Genomic DNA, 17,317 nt, shown 5'->3' with positions numbered 1-17,317 from the left:
CCAAGTAGTCACCAGGAACTTGCAGGTCAGTAGGTGCTAAAATTCTCAAAGTCAAGTCCACAGTTATTTGAGCTTCTTCAGAACGTGCAATATTTAATTAAACAAACGAGACTAACCGAGACTTGTCACAGCACTTACATATTATTGCTCTTTTGTTGGTTTGATTTCTTCTATTTTTCTTATTTATAAGTCACTTTGGATAAAAGTGTCTGCTAAACGACTAAATGTAAGTAAAGCTAGACAAGAATTTAAATGATTATCTACACGGCTTTATACTACCAGTACCCAGAATCAGACTAATTTCATATGAAAATGGCCACTCACAGACATTACATCAGCTGATGTTATGCCCTCATTTTGGTTGTATGGAACTGTATTGATTCTTCCAGGTTTTCTGGGAGACTGCGGAGATACCTTGTCACATACTTATTGCCAGGGCTTGAATTGAGGGTGGATACAGGGGGATGGCATCCCACTCGTTGAAAAAAAAAAAAGACAAAAAGCATCCCCTCTATAAACCAAAACTTTGATTATCGCTGTTGCCACCGCCACCATGTTGTAGAGAAATTGTTTTATTGTGAAAGCAAAAATATTTAGTTTGGCCTTCTAAAAGAGGACACAACTACAAACCCGATTCCAAAAAAGTTGGGACACTGTACAAATTGTGAGTAAAAAAGGAATGGAATAATTTACACATTTTATTCACAATAAAATATAGAAAACAAATAAAATGTTGAAAGTGAGACATTTTGAAATGCCTTGCCAAATATGGATTTCATGAGAGCTACACATTCCAAAAAAGTTGGGACAGGTAGCAATAAGAGGCTGGAAAAGTTAAATGTACATATAAGGAACAGCTGGAGGACCAATTTGCAACTTATAAGGTGAATTAGCAACATGATTGGGTATAAAAAGTGCCTCTCAGAGTGGCAGTGTCTCTCAGAAGTCAAGATGGGCAGAAGATCACCAATTGCTATGGCGAAAAATAGTGGATGAATATCAGAAAGTTTATAAGATAAAAAATCACAAAGAGTTTGAAGTTATCATCATCTACAGTGCATAATATCATCCAAAGACTCAGCGAATCTGGAAAAATCTCTGTGCGTATCAGACTCACTGATAGTGGTTTACCGATTTCTAGCACATACCACCTTACATGGTATATTAACCATGCCCTATTCCCGTAAACATTTGTAATTGCTGATGTATACTCATGACAGAATTGACAGATGCATTTCCACTTACGATTTACTTTAGCTATTTTATTTATTTTTAATTACAATTTATTTACTTTAAATAAATTATAAAATAAAATTATAGGATTAAAATTAATTGTAGTTGCTCAACACCACAGGAACAGTTAAAAAAAAAGAGTCTAAACTCACAACTCCAGAGGTTCACGGAACGAGAAGGGGGAGAAAGGATGGTGAACTTGTATGTTAGTAAAGGCAGGCGCATAAAAAAAAAAAAAAAAAAAAAACAGTTTGAAACAGGACACACCTTCTCTTTTTTAATTGATGATGGCGGTGCCTCACTTTCTCCATTTTTCTAATTGGAAGGCATGCATCTAAAAGTTCCTTCCCAGTGTGTCTGGTATGCACGTGTGTGCACTGTAAAGACAACAACGAAAAAGTTGCCAACAACCTAGTCAGCAGTTCAACTGAGGGGTGGGTGTGGCAACAGTAGCATGCTGAACTGTCAAGTAATGTTCGTTTGGATGTCTGGGGCTCGAGGATATAGACTAGAGCGACCAACTGTTTTTGAGCAAGCATTGATTATGTGTGATTCAGCACTTAGTTCCGAAGCTTGCATCTCTGATGGTATGGGGTTGCATGAGTGCTTGTGGCATGGGCAGCTTACACATCTGGAAAGGCACCATCAATGCTGAAAGGTATATCCAAGTTCTATAACAACATATGCTCCCATCCAGATGTTATCTCTTTCAGGGAAGACCTTGCATTTTCCAACATGACAATGCCAGACCTAATACTGCATCAGTTACAACATCATGGCTGTGTAGAAGAAGGATTTGGCACATCATTAAGAGGAATATGCATCAAAGAAGACCTAAGACAGTTGAGCAACTAGAAGCCTGTGTTAGACAAGAATGGGACAAGATTCCTATTCCTAAACTTGAGCAACTTGTCTTCTCAGTCCCCAGACGTTAACATGACCTTGTCCCAACTTTTTTGAGATGTGTTGATGCCATGAAATTTAAAATCAACTTATTTTCCCCTTAAAACGATACATTTTCTCAGTTTAAACATTTGATATGTCATCTATGTTGTATTCACAATAAAATATTTATATTTGAAATTTGAGGAAAGAGGAAGGAGAAACATATCGCCAATGAATGCAGTTTGAATTTGGATCTGTTCCTCACACCAGTTATCAAATGGATACAGGATTTAAATAAAAATAAAATACTTTAATGATCATTTTATTTAATGCTTGTGCATGACAGCATACTAATAAAAATGACTATGGGTGTGGTGTTGATGCAGTGGATAAGACACATGCCTTTGGTGTGAGAGACCTGGGTTCGAATCCACTGTGAGACAGACACCAATTTGTCCCTGAGCAAGACACTTTACCCCTAGTTGCTCCAGAGGTGTGTGACCTCTGTGTGTGACGTGTATATATATAAATTCTAAGTTGCTTAGGATAAAAGCATGCGCTACTGTAAATGAATAAAATGATGTGCCCCCACTCTCTATTATAGATCAGTGTGTGTCCCATAGTAAACCTAATAAATTAAAACAATTTTGCACATAGCAAAATGCGCTACTGTAAATGAATAAAATGATGTGCCCCCACTCTCTATTATAGATCAGTGTGTGTCCCATAGTAAACCTAATAAATTAAAACAATTTTGCACATACCGTACATTATGTACTATGCTCCTGTATGCCACACTTTTCTGAAATATGTCAGTTTTTACAAAGCTGAAGATGTTCTGAAAAGCATGTGAAGAAACTGTTATTCCCCTTACCAGGTTCAGGAAACTTTCCTCCATAAAATTTGCTGCAAACACTCAAATATTTGAGTTGTACTGTTCTGGAACAGTGTTGTAAATAAAACTTAACCACTTTTCTAGTGACATAGATAAGTGGGGGCATGTTTGAACATGGCATTTTAGGAAGGCGTGGATGAGCATTCACTTTGAGACTTTAATCTTTGCGACTTTATGGATCTTCTTTATGCACAAACAGCTTATAACACTCCAAAGACAAAGGAAAACATGAAATCACATCATATGACCCCTTTAAATTTTGAGGACCATTTAACATTTTACATTTTTTTAAATGTGTGTACAATTTATTTTTCTCCTCCTTATATGGTAGTGATTCCATTGTATTACTGTCATGATTTGAAAGGCAGATTAGGTCAAGATTGTTTAATTTATATATTTATTATGGATTGTAGAAAGTAATCCCAAGCCATTGCTATCTGTAAATTATTTTATGAGATTTGTTTGAGGGAATACTAAGATTTGTATCCTGCTTTACAGTGGATCAGAAGAGACTATCATTGGGTGTGGCCCCCAAATTTATGCTTCCCAAACCGGGTCATTCTGGACTGCGTCCTCCCGGCTTCTGCCATCTGCCTCCTGCTCGACTTGCCACCTTTGGCTTTGTCCGCAGTGCTAGTGTGTCTTCTGTGTCTAGCATCCAGTCGAATGACAGCATACACAGTGACCCCTGCCAATCCAGCCGTGAGTGTTACAATTCATCATAAAACTTTTGTCAGCCACATGCAAAACACCCTTTGCATGCTGAGGTACACAAATGTCTGACTGGGACACCAGAGTTTAACAGCTCTGGGTTCCACAGATTTCTTAGCTTCTGCTAGTTGTGATGTTTATTGTACTGTTTATTCATTTAAGCTCTTATAAGAATGATGTTCTATTTGCAAATGCTTTGCGTGTCAATCTAAATTTTTAGAAAAGTGTAAGGAATTACCAAAGCAACCAATTCTCAGACCACATGCTCTAGTACTGGAATTGTGTCAGGATTTGTTTAGGCCTTGTGGATTATCCAACTCTTCCTGTCATAAGCCTTCTGCCTAGTAGAAAATACATTAGTATTGTATTGTAAGTATTGGCTGCCCACTGTTTCCGGGTGTGTGTTCACGGTGTGTGTGCATGCATGTTTGTTCACTACTTACTACTGTGTGTGTGTGCACTTGGTTTAATGCAGAGCACAAATTTCAAGAATGGGACATGACATGGTGTCATGTCACAACCTTTCCTTTCTTTTCCTTTACTCCCTCCTCCCCAAAAGTGCAACCTTGCACCAAAGTAAGTCAAACTGGGGAGTGGAAGGAATAGGAAGAAGCCAGGACAAAATGAGCCAAAACAGAATCTATAGCAGTCAGTCCATGATGCAGGGCAGAGTAGAAAACTACGAAGGTTGAGCTGACAGAGCAGGAGATCCTCACGGTGGAGCTGAAGACCACCACAGCAGAGCAGAAGAAACTAACCCCAAGTTGATTGGTTGGCTTGAGACTATTGGGATGATCAGCTGGCTTAAATAGCTTTTGGGGGGCTGGCTGAGCAGGAGATCTCCACAGTAGAGCTGGAGACCACCACAGCAGAGGGCTGAGTGTTGGCTGAGAGACAGATGTTTGGCATTTCAGCTGACCAACAGATGTCTGGCATGTCTGCTGACCTGTAGACTGAAGGGCTGAATTAATATTACAATCATCTAATCTGTTCATCAAGCAAATATTCAGTGTAACTTCATATCAACTCTAAGAAAGGGCATTTTCTTGGCCACAGAAAATAACTTTCTTATAGTATCAATGCATTAAAACATGTAGCCATAGATCAGGTCGTAAAATGGACATTATTCACAAGTGATGATAGAGCAAGTATCTCATGTTTACATGGATGAATGAAAGCCGTTAGAGAAACCATAGAATACAGTTATGGAAAATGAGTCAGTTAACCACCTGAGTGAAACAATCAGCACCGTTTTAGAATGGGATCTACAGCTTATACTAAACTCTTGTTTCGTTTAGTTAAATGTATGATACTTGCATTGCCTTGGCCTTAAACAAGTCTCTGGATGCAGTCTCGGATGAAAGTCTTGATGGTTTGGAGGTTTGGTAGTGTTGAAATCATGATCACTTTCTACTGGTTTTGAAGGGTGAACTCCAAAGAGATGTTTTTAAAAGTGACGAGAGAAGAGTGCAGGGCTAGAGAGACATCAGCTGAGATCTGAGGATCTTTGGTGAATGGAAAAACAAGGCCACAGCCTCGCACTAACTTAGGGGTCATTCGAAGATGTCTAACTCATCATCATCTTCTCAGAATCTAAAAGAACCTAGACTAGAGGGGGGTCACTGATGTTAGGCCTTATAAATTCGATAGGTCATACCTCTGTATTGCATATGTAATAGGATTGGGTGGTGATATACAAACTGTTTAAGATTGTTAGAACACTAATATGTTGCATAAGTATCAACATATAATATACACTCCCATTTAGGTCATCAGAATAAGAATTCATAGAGACCAAACATGGTATAAGTGAGGTGATATTAAAGGGTTAGTTCGCCCAAAAATGAAATCAGTGAACTGAATGATTAGTTCGCGAAACGGATATCCTGCTTTGATTTGAACTCTCTCTCACAACAGACACGGAAGAGAAGACAATGCTGAATAAAGTCGTCGTTTTTGCTATTTTTTGACCAAAGTGTATTTTCGATGCTTCAAAAAATTCTAAATGACCCTCTGATGTCACATGGACTACTTTGATGATGTTTTTCTTACCTTTCTGGACATGGACAGTATACCGTACACACAGCTTCAATGGAGGGACTGAGAGCTCTCGGACTAAATCTAAAATATCTTAAACTGTGTTCCGAAGATAAAAGGAGGTCTTACATGTTTGGAACAGCATAAGGGTGAGTTATTAATGACATAATTTTCATTTTTGGGTGAACTTACCCTTTAACTAGTGATCTATCATAAGTATGCATAAAACAGTATTCAATACACAAGACCATATACAAGAACGTAATAATCATACACAATGACTTGGGGACATGCATGATAGGAAGGTCATAGAAAAACTGTCTATGAATTAATGAAAAAAGTAATTTCTTACAGCAGTCTGTGTCTGTTTTAGAGAGAATTAAGTGTTTTTCCATTTTGAGGTGTTAGTTGTATTTCGGGGGGAAGGGTACAGAGTCCCTCATAGTTGGCTTGTTGGTTGAGTGAGAGTTGGTTATGGATCATTTGTTGAATATTACAAATAATTGGGTGTCTGAATGGTCCACATGCTACACTTCCATTATAGCAAGAAACTCTAAAATGGACTCTGGTCTGAGCTCTGGGGCTGTAGCCTTCACTAGACTGAGCTCAGGAGCTTGAGCCATTACTGGACTCTGGTCAGGGGCTGGAGCATCATTGGACTGTGGTCAGGTGCTTGAGCCAACACTCCACTGGGCTCAGGGGCTGGAAAAAATTATGAAAGTTTGATTTATTTTTCTTTAGCCTCTTCCTTTGTGCTGGTAATATAGTGCTGTTCAACCAGGAAGAAGATTCAGGAAGATGCTCAACCATATATATATATATATGTGTGTGTGTGTGTGTGTGTGTGTGTATAATATATTAAATATATATATCGTGTCATATGACATAATTTAAAGGGGACATTGGATGGTAAATTCTCTTACATGGTGTTTGCATGTAAATGTACCTAAGCAGTGTGTGGACACAACCACCCTCCAAAATGTTTCTAGTTAAACAGGACATTGAGGCGGGAAATATTTAAGGTCTTGTACTTACATTCAAGGCTTGAGTGTCCTTCATACATTTATAGAATCACATCACTGCAGTCATTCCCCTTAAGACTGCAGATAAATGCTGAGTCTAGCAAACAGTGTCACTAAACTGCTGAGTGTAATATATGTTTTCTCACAGTTCAGAGACTGTGATACTCTCTCTCTCTCTCTCTCTCTCTCTCTCTCTCTCTCTCTCTCAAGTATTAATACTCTCTCTTTATTTCTGTACTTTAAGTGCAGTGTGTTTGGAAACTTTTCCCTTGTTTAGCATCTCGTTATGACATCAGCAGATGTCCTGATATGTCTGATGCTATAGTGGGGACACATTTGTCTCTTGGCTTGGACAGCTGAGGGGTCAACAGTGGCGCCTTCCTGTCCCAATTTTATGTCCCCTCTTAAAAACCCAAATATTCCTGGCTTGTTATTTAAATCCAGAGATGTGCATGTGGCATTTTTGTTCGATGCTGTCCTCTGTAAATAAAACAGCTGTTGACCCTACCCAAGTTTGTCCACAACTAGGCCTGTGTCACCACTTTCACTCTTATTTCCTCTATGAAAAGTGGAGGTATTCAAGAGCAGTTGGGCTTCTACTATTTGTAGCATGGGTTTTAAGTTAAAGTTTAGTGATCTTTAAGATTCGTTGTTCGTCTGGAGCTTTTTTGACAACTCAGTGGAGTTTTAATATCAGATTAACTGTATGAAAGCAGATGATGTTTATTTTCATCTCAAGTCTGGATCCTGGATGTGTATCCTCTACTAACAGACAAATTGGCAATACAAATGGTTTCATTACTGGGGTATTTTGTACCTCTTTTCACTTTTGTTTTAAAAAGGGGAAATTGGAAAGCAAGACCTGGACCCATGTAAGTGTTGTTTGTGATTTATTTGTGTCACATAGATTTTTAGGAGTTCAAGCAAAAAGTGCCAACTAGTTTTCTAGGTGTGTGAAAAAAAGTTCCATTTGCAGTTTAAGGATAAGTCTGCTATCTTCAACCAGATTTGTATTGTTGTCAGAAGTATATGTAAATGAACATTGTATACTCTTTCTCCATGTTGCCTGCACTGAGACCTACTTGTTCAGTGAGATACATTTCATTGTTTTCAGTCACATGACTGGCTTGAAGACCTAGCGGGCAAAACATCCATAGAGCTGCAACACAAGCCCGTCAATTTCTATCCGTTCCAATCCAAATATTTTTAGATCACCTCTTAAAAGAATAAAACAAAGATGTGTGAACAAAATGCAAGTTTTGGCCATTAGCAATCCATATAAAGCACCCACTGCAATATTTAAATCACATTCTAAAACGTTTAATGAGAAAGCACAAAGTGAACAGTGCAACAGATCAAATTCAGTACACACCTTGTTGATGATGCATGCTTTACACAGGCAAGCAAATGAGTTTGGAATATAAATGCTATGAACTAAATGGTTAAGTTTTTTCTTTATAATTGTTTTCTATGAGAAAACATTTAGTGTGAAACTTTGCGCATTGCATTTATATTCTGGGTTCATCTGCTTGCCTCTACAAAGTAAGCATCATCAATAAGGTGTTTACTGAAAAGGTCTTCATATGTTACTACTTTAAAAAAGTATCATCAAAATAAATGGCCATCAGTGGAGGAAAGCCTTGTTTTGCCCTCCATGTGTGCATTCCTGTAAGGATGTGATGGGGCGGCAGTGGCTCAGTGGTTCATGTAGGTTGTCTACAAACCGGAAGGTTGGTGGTTCGATCCCCGGCTCCACCTGACCAAGTGTCGAGGTGTCCTTGAGCAAGACACCTAACCCCAGCTGCTCCCGACGAGCTGGATGGCGCCTTGCATGGCTGACATCGCCGTCGGTGTATGAATGACTGTGTGAATGGGTGAATGTGAGGCAAATTGTAAAGTGCTTTGGATGGCCATGTGGTCTGTTGAAAGCGCTATATAAATGCAGTCCATTTACCATCACAGGAGAGCTATGAATTTTATTGTTCACAGAGTGGCTTGTGCCAAAATCAAAAGTAGATCATGAGTATTAATTATTAGTATTCTTATTTTTATTTTTTTCAAGAGTGTATGCCACAGCCCATTTCTCTGTTTTCTCTGGTCATGTTGCACAAATAATTTTTTTCCCTACATTTCTACTGAATAGGCGGTCATATATATATATATATATATATATATATATATATATATATATATAAATTATTCCTGTAAAAACTTTATAGCACTTTGATTATGTAGGTGTCCATTTTTAATGCATGAGATGCCACTTTTCTGACACAAATTACCTTGAAGTGCAACCATACAGTGCATTTTAGTGGTCAAAAAGGATTTCCAAAAATTTACAAAATTACTTTTAGATTGATCCTTTTTTCCAACTCAGTGATACTGTTTATATATATATATATATATATATATATATATATACACAGTGGGGCTCTAAATTTTGGGCACCCCTTGCAGAATCTGTGAAAATATGAGTAATTTTCAAAAAATAAGAGAGATCATACTAAATGCATGTTATTTTTTATTTAGTACTGTCCTGAGTAAGATATTGTACATAAAATATATTAACATTTAGTCCACAAGACAAAAAAATGCTGAAATTATTAAAATAACCCCATTCAAAAGTTTGGGAACCCTTGGTTCTTAATACTGTGTGCTGTTACCTGATGATCCTCAACTGTCTTTCTGTTTTGTGATGGTTGTGCATGAGTTCCTTGTTTGTTCTGAACAGTTAAACTGAGCAGCAGTCTTCAGAAAAATCTTTAAGGTCCTGCAGATTCTTCAGTTTTCCAGCATCTTTGCATATTTGAACCCTTTCCAGCAGTGACTTTATAATTTTGAGATGCATCTTTTCACACTGAGGACATTTGAGGGACTCAAACACAACTATTTAAAAAGATTCAAACGTTCACTGATGCTCCAGAAGGAAACAAGATGGATTAAGAGCTGGGGGGTGAAAACTTTTGGAATTTGAAGTTCAAGGTAAATTGTACTTAATTTGTGTACCGGGAAACATACAAGTATCTTCTGTTGCTTACGAAGGGCAGAACTAAATGGAAAAAAAAAAAATATTTCAACAAAATAAGACAAATTTGGCCATCTTCATCGTGTTCAAAAGTTTTGACCCCCCAGCTCTTAGAACCAAGGGTTCCCAAACTTTTGAGTGGGGTTATTTTAATAACTTCAGCATTTTTTTTTTTCCTTGTGGACTAAATGTTAATATCTTTTATGTACAATATCTTACTCAGGACAGCTCTAAATAAAAAATAACATGCATTTAGTATGATCTCTCTTATTTTTTGAAAATGACTCACATTTTCACAGATTCTGCAAGGGGTTCCCAAACTTTCGAGCCCCACTGTATATATATATATATATATATATATATATATATATATATATATTTATTATTATTATTATTATTTATCTTCTGCTTGGGTGTTGTAAGTTGCACTAAGTAAATACAGCTGGATAAAACAAAAACAATGTGTCCGTCTTCATCTCAGGCTACAAAGCAACAAAATGTTATTATTTTACAGAGGGGTGATTCTTTTCTCTACCACTCTACATTTTATAAGTTGATATTACTCTTGGCTAGCTCTGATTTCTTAGAGAGGACAACGTCTCAACATTTCTGATATGCCATCATGCCGTTCTCATTTTATTCATAAGGTTTACACTCACTTGCACCCACTTCACACTCATAGTAATTTCAGATATAAATGTATAATATTGTGCTTTTTTGCTCAGTTAATTTCTGTACAACTTTACAGCTGACTTTACTGATCACAATCTGAGTTTCCCATTAATCATGTCACATTTATCTCACCTTGAATCTACTTTGCATTTACTTTTTTGGGCTGTAGGATGTGTGAACTTGAAGGAGGATGTGTAACATTTTCAAGACCTTTTGTTGAATCAGGATACCTGGCTAGAAATCCGTTATAAATCTGAAATGAACAGGCTATATGGGAAGGTGGAGACAACTCGTCTGCACCATCCGCAGAGCAATATATATATATTGCTCAATGAGCAACGCAGCTCTAACAGAGCTGTTATTGTTTTGTTTTTAAATGTTCATTTAAGATATTATTTATCCAAAGTGAGCTGTAAATGAAAATAATATGAGTATAAGCGATTAATTAAAGGGAGAAAACAATGCAAGTGCTGATAGCATAGAAATGTTTAATTGTATTGTAAGTTTAAATATAAACTAAATTGTATTTAATTGTATAATAGGATATAGGACAGCTGAGAAGGATTTTCCCCCCTAAAAGCTTTACAAGCTTCTTATTTCTCTCTGCACAGGTCCACACAGCAGCAGTGATGAAACTCTCCTCTCGCGCTCTCCTCTCCCTTCTGCCGAGAGCAGAAGGAGTCAGAACCGCAGCAGCCCCACGCCCCCAGCCCGCCGATCTCTGCACCCGTCCCCTCGTGCCTCACCCGTGGGTAAGTCACGCTACTGCCAGCTCATTTATTATATGACCAATGTTGTGTCTCGCAGAAGTCACATGACAGAAGTCACGTGAGGAAGTGTGACAGAGCATGCGGCTGTCACCATGACAACATCATTCATACTTTACACACATTTACACCTTTGTGTAAAAAAAAAGAAAAAAGAACATGAATTGTATTTTTGCAAAAATTCTGTAAATATTGTCTGTACGTATTCTCATCTTACTGATATCTGTTTATTATGGGATATCAGAATTGTAAATACAGTTATCTATAATTAGTTGCTCTAAACATATGTAGGCCTACATTATTCTGTAGTCTATATGGTTTAAAAATTACTAAAGTAGAAGCTTGATGATAGTTGAAGACATTAGAATGATAACAGAATAACATTCTCACTCTGTAGACTGTTCCAGAAGATTGAGCAAACCTTGCAATTACGGACAAAAACAATTCATGGCTTATCCAGAGGGAGATTGATACTTTTTTCATTTATTTTATTTTCTTCAATTTTTAAATGTCTTCTTTCTTTTTTTTGCCCCTTACGATTTTAATACCAATAAGCTAACATTTCAATGAGTGTTATATACTAATTAAGCTAAATGTTACGCTGAATTTAACTTGTTTGATAAAAATACAGTGAAAACAAAAATAATGTGAAATAATATTATACATTTAAACAAACTGCATTCCATTTGAATATATTTTACATTTTAATTTATTTCTGTGATGCAAAGCTATATTTTCAGCAGCCATTGCTCGAAGTCTTCAGTGTTACATGATCATTTCATAAATTATTCTTAAAAGCTGATTTGTTGCTCAAGAAACATTTCTGAAAATAGTTTTAATATTTTTGTTGAAACGTAATACTTTTTTTCATTACTATTTGATGAATAGAAAGTTCAGTATAAACATGTTTCCAAGTGGTGATGTAGAAAAAAAAATATTTTATAAAAAATATTCTTGAAGAGTAGCTATCTTTAGTGTCTGCTATTTCATATCATATATCATATATCATATCATCATAGCTGTTCATGCTCACTTGACACTGCAGTCACAGTGTAGGAAAGAGAACATGAGTGAGCCAAGGGCTCCAGCTAGTGGACACCTTAAGTGTTTACTTTATTATTATTATTATTATTATTATTTTAAGCTACCATCTTTTGGATTGAAATTATTATCATGTTCAAATCAAATAATCTTTTTTGAATTATAGCTATGTGTTTATAGGTATAGGAATTAAAACTAGTTCTCATTCACAATAGAGACACATAAATATCTGTATATCGTTCAGCCTCTAGAAAGGAGTTTCAAAGAGATAGAGAAATCACCCGACCCATTGTGTCATCCCCGAAGAGGTTTGCAGTGCTCTCTCCCAAGCCTCAGTCCCCTGGTGAGTGTGTGATGTCTTTTTATTCTGCCATTGTCATTTACCATCCCTCATTAACTGGCTACTAGTGGTTGTCATAGCAACACTGTAAAGACCAAAGACTTCCATTAAGAAACAGGCTAGTAATTCCCTCGCTAATGCTTCTTGACTAATGAAAGTTAAACTGACACCCTATAGGTGTTAAAATAAGTATAATAATTTAATTGAATCTTCTATATATTTAGCTTTTTTTTGTTGCCTCAATAATTCATTTGAAATATACAGTAAATTTAAATACCTACTGTATATATATAATGTTAGATAAACAGTTACAAATGATATATAAGCATATTTATAAAATAAAAATAAAAAGTCTTATTGGATGATCCACCTTTACTCTTCAAAAGTTTGGTTTCGTTAAGATTTTTTAAATGTTTTTCAAAGAAGTCTCTTATGGTCACCTAGGCTGAATTTATTTGATCAAAAACACAATAAAACAGTAATACTGAGAAATATTTGTACAATTTAAAATAACTGTTTTATATTTTTAAATACTTTCAATTGTAATTTATTTCTGGGATGCAAAGCTTATTTCAGGAACAATTGCTTTATCCTTCAGTGGAAACCATGAAACATTTTCTTTAGTATTCTTTTTTTTTTAAATGTACAGAAAAAAAAATAATAATAATAGCTTTGTTTAAATGAGAAAAATCTCAAAAATAAAGTATTTTCACTTGTGGGCATCACTACATATATTACATATATTTAATACATAGCCTATTAGAAGCAAGCCAGCAGTTACTGCTGAATGTTGACCTGAACACAGTTTTTATGATCACATTAATGTATGGTCCTTATACATTTTATGAAACAATATTGACTTAAGTGACACATGTATGACAACAAAAATCCAATGAATTGCAGTCACATTTTAAACATACTTATTGTTTAAAAATAAACTGAGAGAATCTCACAAATCCTGTCACAAACATAAGGACATATTTGAAGCCAAATGTAAATGATAATAATAATTTTCAGAAAATAATCTCATCCTCATATTAATACGCTTCATTATCTTTATGCACTTTTTTCATATTTTTTTGTTAATCCTTCAGTGCGTCAGAAGTCATGTGTGGCCCATCTGGGTGGGCGTGCAGAAGGTGTGGATGCTGAGTGGGAGCAGTTGATGGTACAGAAACTGAAAGAGAGATGTGAAGATCAGGCTCGTCAGCTGATCACCCTGCAGGATAAGCTCAGGAAGTCCTCACAATGCCTGGATGTGTTCACCATAACCACACAGCACTTCTGCCAGAAGGTAACACACTGTCAAAGCTGTAAATGCTACAGTGCTGGCAACTTCATAGTTAAGACCCACATGGGTTGCAACCTGGAACAATCCTGATAGGGATGACCCAGAATTTAAATTTAAAGTTGTAAATGGCATAACAATAAATTGCTGAATAATTGTTTTGAAATGAACCTGACTTCCCATAACTATTACATAAGCAGAGCTTTTGATCCCCTGCTTGATGTAATCATCAGATCATGTGATGCTGGTTGGAGGGTCCCTGTTTAATATTCACATTATTCTCACATTAGGGACAAGGTTACTTGTAATTTAAGCTCCTACATCTTATCTACAATTTGTAGAATACTTATTTAAAAGAAGGCCATTTTGGGGCAATGCAATTTTGGTTCAAGGTTATTAATTCTGCTTTGAATGCACCACCGACTGTTGCAATTGATGCTTGTGTGGAAGTGAGGCAGTGTGTGAAAACTTTCTCCATTTCTTCATTGATAAATTTTCTGCCAGAGCACTTATTTCACCCCCTGGTTTCGATCCTTCAGTGTTTGTCCCCTGCTCTGCTGTTCTAGACACTTTTGAGCCTGTGACTCTGTTAGTAACTTGCTTCACTTGCATTTGCCCATCACTACCTAACAGTAAAGCAGCATGCAATAATCAATCTGAACATTTATCATTCACACAGTAGAAAAAAACAAAGCAATCACCCAGAATAACCTAGTGCAGAGGTTCTCAACTCTGGCCAGTTGTTTCAAGTTACATGCATGAATAAAAGGCTAACAGTTTATGTTTGTTTGTTTAAGTCGAATTTCTGTATCTGATAAATTAATTTACCTGTTCAACTGTGCAATATAATACCAATTATGACTATCAATACGATGTAATAGAAGAATAACGTACACATCTGAATTGCATATGACAAATATTTAATTTTCCTGAAATAAATGTAGGCTGTACTTCATATAAAAAAAATATAATTAAATATTTCCAAATTAAAACTTATTTGTAAAGTAAGATCTGGGGGATCAAACATTTTGACACGCAAAGTGAATCGCGCACGTGACTGGACATAAAATGTGTGTTCAGTTTGATGCAGCGAAAAACAACTCCACTGCGATCACTTCCCTTTTCCAATGTTTAGAGAAGGTTAACTTATGGCAAGCCCAAAATTTCCTCTTCTTAAACGAGGACAAGGCAGAGGTAATTGTTTTCTGTCCAAATGAGAACTCTCAGTGTACAAGCCCTGAGCTAGAAAGTTTATCCGTTTTTAGATCCTCACGGGTGCAGAACCTAGGTATTATTATTGACCAACATTTAAAATTTGATATACAAATCTCCTATGATATTGGAACCAGTTTCTATCAGCTTCGTTTACTGTTTAAAATTAAACACTTTCTCTCTCCAAAATCTCTAGAAATAGCTGTTCATGCATTTGTTACATTGAGTCTAGATTACTGCAATTCTTTATATTACGATATTTCTAAATCTCAAATTGCGCAACTTCAACTTTTCCAAAATGCTGCACCCAGACTGAATCAGAATCAGAATCAGAATGAGCTTTATTGCCATGTATGTTACACATACGAGGAATTCGTTTTCGTGATAGAAGCTCCGCAGTGCAACAGAATGACAGCGACAGAACAAAAAACACATAATAAAAGAAAAAATATATATACAAAAAATACAAATAAGTAGGACAGGAATGACAATATACAAATTGACAATTGTAAGGCAGGTATGTTACAAAAAGCAGTTATGTATGTACAGGCATATTATGTGCAAAATTTAAGTGTAAACTTCTCTAACACAGTATGTGTGTTAGATAAATAAGTATATGTGTATATAAATATAAATATAAATAGTGTAGTGTGTTCCACAGTCATTATCAATTGTTCATTAGATGGATTTCTTGAGGGAAGAAACTGTTCCTGTGTCTGGTCGTTCTGGTGTTCAGTGCTCTGTAGCGTCGACCAGATGGCAACAGTTCAAAGAGGGAGTGTGCTGGATGTGAGGGCTCCAGAATGATTTGACTGACCCTTTTGCTCAGTCTGGATAAGTACAGTCCTTGAATAGAAGGGAGGGTTGTACCAATGATTCCCTCAGCAGTTCGGACTACCCTCTGTAGTCTTCTGATGTCAGATTTAGAAGCTGAGCTGAACCAGACAGTTACTGAAGTGCAGAGGATGGATTCAATGATGGTGGAGTAGAACTGTATCAGCAGCTCCTGTGGCAGGTTAAACTTCCGCAGCTGGCGAAGGAAGTACAACCTGTACTGGGTCTTATTAACAATAGAGTCTATGTGAATGTCCCACTTCAGGTCCTGAGTGATAGTGGTGCCCAGGAACCTGAATGACTCCACTGCAGTCACAGTGCTGTTCATGATAGTGAGTGGGGGGAGAGCAGGGGAGTTTCTCCTGAAGTCCACTATCAGCTGTTTTTTGAGTTTGTTAAGCTCCAGGTCATTGAGAGTGCACCAGACAGCCAGCTCTTTACCTTCCTGTCTGTAAGCTGACTCGTCACTGTCCTGAATGAGGCAGATGAGTGTGGTGTCGTCTGCAAACTTCAGGAGCTTGACAGAGGGGTCCTTAGACGTGCAATCATTAGAGTACAGGGAGAAGAGCAGTGGGGCTAGAACGCAGCCCTGGGGAGCTCCGGGGTTGATTGTACAGGTGTGTGTTTTTCCCCATCTTCACTAGCTGCTGTCTGTCTGTCAGGAAGCTGTTGAACCACTGACCGACGGAGGTGGGCACGGAGACCTGAGTTAGTTTGGGCAGGAGGAGGTTTGGGATTGATCGTGTTAAAGGCCGAGCTGAAGTCCACAAACAGGATCCTCACATAAGTCCCCGGTCTGTCTAGGTGTTGCAGAACATAATGCAGTCCAATGTTTACTGCATCGTCCACAGACCTGTAAGAGGATCCAGTAAGGGGCCAGTGATGTCCTTCAGGTGGGCCAGAACCAGTTTTTCAAATGACTTAATGACTACAGATGTTAAAGCCACAGGCCTTAATCCTTTTTTGCTCAGTTAAATTCTGTACAACTTTACAGCTGACTTTACTGATCACAATCTGAGTTTCCCATTAATCATGTCACATTTATCTCACCTTGAATCTACTTTGCATTTACTTTTTTGGGCTGTAGGATGTGTTAACTTGAAGGAGGATGTGTAAACATTTCCAAGACCTTTTGTTGAATCAGGATACCTGGCTAGAAATCCGTTATAAATCCACAGTCCTGTAATTTTGGATTTCTTTGGGATGGGAATGATGGAGGAGCTTTTGAAGCATGAAGGGACATCACACAGCTCCAGTGATCTCTTGAAGATCTGTGTGAAGATGGGGCCAGCTGGTCAGCACAGAATTTAAGACAGGCTGGTGTAACACAATCTGGGCCTGGTGCTTTTTTTCCT

General features: G+C 37.1%; 1 protein-coding gene across 1 annotated transcript in view; it reads left to right on the top strand.

Moving 5' to 3' along the window:
* LOC128028894 (microtubule-associated tumor suppressor candidate 2-like) overlaps positions 1–17,317 on the top strand; it is a 41,615-nt gene that overhangs the window by 2,327 nt on the left and 21,971 nt on the right. The window contains 3 exon segments of the mRNA XM_052616213.1: positions 11,092–11,232; positions 12,533–12,631; positions 13,723–13,922. Of these exon segments, the coding sequence (XP_052472173.1) occupies positions 11,092–11,232; positions 12,533–12,631; positions 13,723–13,922 (440 nt within the window).

This window comes from Carassius gibelio, chromosome A15 (assembly GCF_023724105.1).
Source record: "Carassius gibelio isolate Cgi1373 ecotype wild population from Czech Republic chromosome A15, carGib1.2-hapl.c, whole genome shotgun sequence".
Lineage (NCBI taxonomy): Eukaryota > Metazoa > Chordata > Actinopteri > Cypriniformes > Cyprinidae > Carassius > Carassius gibelio.
This window is presented reverse-complemented; position numbering and strand designations above follow the sequence as displayed.